Source organism: Poecilia reticulata, unplaced genomic scaffold (genome assembly GCF_000633615.1).
Source record: "Poecilia reticulata strain Guanapo unplaced genomic scaffold, Guppy_female_1.0+MT scaffold_1042, whole genome shotgun sequence".
Classification (NCBI taxonomy): domain Eukaryota; kingdom Metazoa; phylum Chordata; class Actinopteri; order Cyprinodontiformes; family Poeciliidae; genus Poecilia; species Poecilia reticulata.
This window is the reverse complement of record NW_007615782.1, coordinates 1-4653: the sequence shown is the minus strand read 5'-3', so window position 1 is coordinate 4653 and position 4653 is coordinate 1. Positions and strand designations below refer to the sequence as shown.

General features: G+C 51.6%; 1 protein-coding gene across 1 annotated transcript; it reads right to left on the bottom strand.

Moving 5' to 3' along the window:
- Positions 1-421: 421 nt before the first annotated feature.
- On the bottom strand, positions 422-4216 carry LOC103461318 (pleckstrin homology domain-containing family G member 3-like; the record flags this gene model as incomplete). Its single annotated transcript, XM_017303624.1, has 2 exons — positions 422-2192; positions 2767-4216. Coding segments are annotated over 2 exons (2247 nt in total), but the record flags the coding sequence as incomplete, so codon positions are not given.
- Between the last annotated feature and the right edge of the window lie 437 nt (positions 4217-4653).

Below are 4653 nucleotides of genomic sequence, written 5' to 3'. Positions count from 1 at the left end.
TTTCTGCTGTTTAGCTTAGCATAGCCTAGCTTAGCAATATTTTTCAGGCTTCTGTTTAGCTTAGCCTAGCGATATTGTTCAGGCTCCTGGTTTCTGCTGTTTAGCTTAGCCTAGCTTAGTGATATTTTTCAGGCATCCAGTTTGACTGAAATAAAGAGCAAAATCTTGGTGTGTTTGTCTCAGTTTAATGTTTCATGTTGGCATCGTCACAGATAAAAACGTCCGCCGACGTTAACAGACACACAAACGTTTCTATTTACATGAGATCCAATAAATACGAGGAGCTACAGTGGGGGTCAGAGGTCAGAGGTCACCTCTGAGCAAAGACGCTTCAGTGACAAATTAAATAATAAAAATGTTCAAACTCATTTGGAATAAAATCACAAAAAGGCACAACATGTAAAAACAGTAAGTTGGATCAGAAGCAGCAAAATAAATCATTTATTTTAATTATATTATAAATTTACATATTTTTACTCTTAAAATATTCAGTTTATTCTTTATTGTCCTAGTTAAATCATCTACTGCATGCAGCCCAGAGTTAAAACGCCTGATCATCATCAGCATCAGGAATTATTCATTTCAACATACAATTCATGTCTAAGGCTCATAAATATACATACACCCTGTATAATATTTGGTTTCATGTTTCAGAGCCTCAAGCGATAATTTTATTGACATAAGAAAATAATTTTATTCCAGAACCAGAATAAAGTTGAACTGGCTGGACAGAGTGAGGATGAGGAGGAGGACGAAGAAACTCGAAGTACGACGGAGCATCAGGAAAAAAAAAAAACTACTTAAAATGATAAAAAGTAAAGATAAAAGCAGTTATCTATTTATTAATTTCTTTTTATTTCTCACTGCTTACGTTTTAATGACGTAAAGCCCAGATAAACGACGTTTAGCTGAAGTTCTAAAAGGGGTTTTAATGTTTTTATCTTTATTTTTTCCAGAATCTCTTTCTCCGTTTATTCACCGTCACCTGCTGTTTTTACTTTAGTCATGTTTGAAATGCCTCGCTGCTGAAATGTTTATATATAAATACATATAAAATTGGATTGATTGAAAAAAAGTCGGAGTAAAAGTCGTACGACAAAAAGTTATTAAAAACGTTAAAATGAGAATAAAGTCGTTATTTAGAGCAGCTGAACGTTGAAAAGAGTTTTTGGAGGAAAGAATCACGTCTGGATGTTTATCGAATGTTTTTCATGAAACTTTTCTCTGGTCATTATGACTCGTAATAAAAAAAAAATTAAATCTCCGTTTGACCTGAATTCTCTGGATGAATAAAAGCTGGTTTGACCCATCGACCCGGTTCAGGACGTTTCCATAGCAACGTGGAGCATGATGGGTATTCATGATGGATCTGGTCCTGAATCTGAAAGGTTCGGTTCAGGTTTGGTTCTGAAACTTTTCCCTCAGGTTTTTCACGATGCTCGTCTGACCGCTCTGCCCGGAGTCGGGTCGGGTTTTCTGCGACTCGTCCTGCTCTGAAGGCGGCGCCGTCTTGGCGGCGTCCCTCAGCCTGTAGTCGTCGGAGTCCTGGTAGGCGCGGCAGCGGTCGATGACGGCCATGATGGAGATCTTCTCCCGGCTGGTCGGCGAGCGGATCTGGACGTATCCGTCGTCCTCTGCCGGCTCCCCGTTCCCGGGTTCTGGAAGCTTCTCCATGATGATGATCTTGTGTTCGGGGTCGTCTGTGAGCGGCGCCTCGGCGGCGATGTAGTAACCGGGGTCGGCGGGGCCGGCGGCCTGCCGGATCCGCTGCAGGTCGCCCAGCTGCTGCAGGCTGAGCCGCGGGTCCAGAGAGTTGGCCCTGTGCAGCCGTTTGGATCGCTCGTCCCGCGCCGCGGCCCGCCCGCCGCGGGGTCGGCCTGACGACGCGCCGTCGTCATGGAGATGGCCGGGCGATCCGCTGGAGTGCCTCCTGAGGCCGACGTCCAACATGCGGTCCGGGATGGTGCTGCTGCGGCTCATAGGCCGGTTCTGGTTCCGGCCGCCGCCGCTGGAGTATCTGGAGCGGAGTTCCCGCACGTCGGGCCAGTTGAAACCCTCGGTGGGGGGCGGCGGGCTGAGAGGGGCGTGGCCTGGAGCGCCGCCGCCCGGGTTCTGGACCGGGTCCACCGGGCTCAGCGGCAGAGACTTGGACTGGACCTTAGGACCCAGAGGCAGAGTCAGGCTGGGCTTCCCTGCAGAGAACGGACCGAAACCAGAGTTTAGAGGACAGAACCGACCAAAACCATCAAAAACAGCCCAGAAACTCTCAGCTGCAAAACGGGAAAAACAGGAGAACATCTACGGCCTATTCAAAACCTGTTCAGGGAGTCCTGCCTCTTTAAATCCATCTGCTGCTGGCCCCGCCCCCCACTCAACGTTTACACTCACATGGCTGCAAACAGATGCCAATTATACAATCATACATCTTTGAAAAGCAGAAGTGGAGGCTCCTGCACAACCAGCCAGAATGCAGCAAGAGGTTTCTGGATGGTAAGTCAACAACAAAACACTGTGGCTTTTCCAGCAGCCATTATACAGCGGGGAAACCAGCTGACTAAATACAATGGAGCTGTTGCTAGGTAACGGGCGGGGCTTTGCTGGGGTTGCTAGGTAACAATGGACACCAAATGTGACTTTATCTGGAGGTTGTTCCAGCAGCCCATCGACTCTGGAGAGATCGTCCAACATGGCTTCCCCAGACCCTGAGTCATACCCTGACTCACCAGCAGAGGGAGCTAATGAATGGATTAGAGCTACACGGCGTACCTGAGCCTTCCTTCTCCTCCACCACACAAGCCAGAGTCTTCCTGTTGAACGGGCCGGCCGGACTCCGCTGTCGGACCACCGGACTGGAGGATCTGATCCGCTGGCTGTAGCGACGAGCCAGAAGAAGAACTTTGCTCTCGGCTCTGTCCACCTCGTCCGTTTGCTCCGTCTCCTCCGCGGGTTTGTCGCCGCCGGCCTCGGCCCTCAGCTGCGCCACGCGGGGCACCGGGGCTCGCAGTGTCGCCGTCTCTTCCCTGAAGCTTCTGGAGGTGCTGGTCTGACTTCCGGCCCGGCTGAGCGCGGTTCTGGTCTTTGGCAGTGAGGGACTGAAGGAGTCCTCTGTGACGGCGCTGAGGTCGGAGTTTCCCAGGTCGGGGTCGCAGCTCTTGGTCCGGGTTAAGCTGCTGACGCCGGCGGAGATGGAGGGCTTCACAGTCTCTCTGGATCGACTGGATTCCCTGTCTTCACTTTGGGATCTGGAGATCTGTCGCTCCATCGCCTGCCAGATCTTAATCATCTCCGATGACGATCTGAACTCTTCCTCTGACAGATCTTCGTGTGTCGGCCGGAACCTGTGCGGTTCTTCGCAGTCGCTGCTCAACAGATCGGACTTCATCGAGTCCAAAGACTGACTGGAGACCAAGAGGTCCTTAGTCTCAGCCGGTTGAGTGGAGAGAGGATCCAGATCCTGGGCTGAAGCCGGAGGATTGGACTGGGCCGTCTCTACTCTGGGGATGCTGTTGAAGCGGCTGACGGAGCTCCGGACCAGGCCTGAAGGGATGTAGGTCAGGCTCTCCCGGCGCCGCAGGCCGAACGAGGCGTCCTGGTTCTCGGCGTTCTCGTAGTAGCTCTTGATTTTCCCGATGAGCAGCTGGTCCTGCTTGGACAGGGTGGAGTCCCGCCTGCGCCGAACGCTGCGGTCCGGCTCGAAGAGGCTGTCGTCCCTGGGGGACAGCAGACTGAGGTCCGCTCCGCCGAACGCCTCGGGCGGGTCGGAGGAGTTGCTGTTGAGGCGCAGCGGGCGGTCGGCCGACTCGGACCGCAGGCTGAGCATGCTGCCGGTCCTGCTGGGTAAACGAGGGGACGGACAGCCCAGGGACCGGGCGTCGTCCTGGGCCAGGCTGCCTCTCTTGATGCTGGTGAAGTGCTGAGCGATGGCGCTGGCCTTGTCCAGCACCGAGGACGGCAGAATACTGGGAGAACTGGACTCGCCATCCGCCGCCTCCCTCTCGTCCTCGTCTGAAGACTCGGCGCTGCTCAGGGTCTTGGAGTCGGAATCAAATGTGGTAGAAGACGGTGGATCAGCAGGTTCTGGATCTTTGTCAGGCTGCAGGTCTTCAGACATCTGAGGAACCTCAGGGACTGCAGAAGGATCCGGACCAGCAGACGGTTCTGGTTCAGAGTCTTCTGGTTTCTCCAACGGTTTCTCTTGAAGCAACGAGTCTGCAGACTGAAAAGAAAAAGATATGGGTCAAAACATGAGGAGCGTACCGGGCTCTCAGTTTATCGACGTTTGTGGTTAAAGGCTGATGATTCGAGTCCCTGACATTCTGATGTTACAGAGTCTTTGTGCCAAGTTGATCTCAACAGTCAGAGTCGTTTAGTTACTGAACAGATACTGAACAGTTCCTGAACAGGTACTGAACAGTTCCTGAACAGGTACTGAACAGGTACTGAACAGTTCCTGAACCTATACTGAACAGATGCTGAACAGATACTGAACAGTTCCTCAACAGTTCCTGAACAGTTCCTGAACAGATACTGAACAGTTCCTCAACAGTTCCTGAACAGTTCCTGAACAGTTCCTGAACAGCTCCTGAACAGTTCCTGAGCAGTTCCTCAACAGCTCCTCAACAGTTCCTCAACAGCTCCTCAACAGTTCCTCAA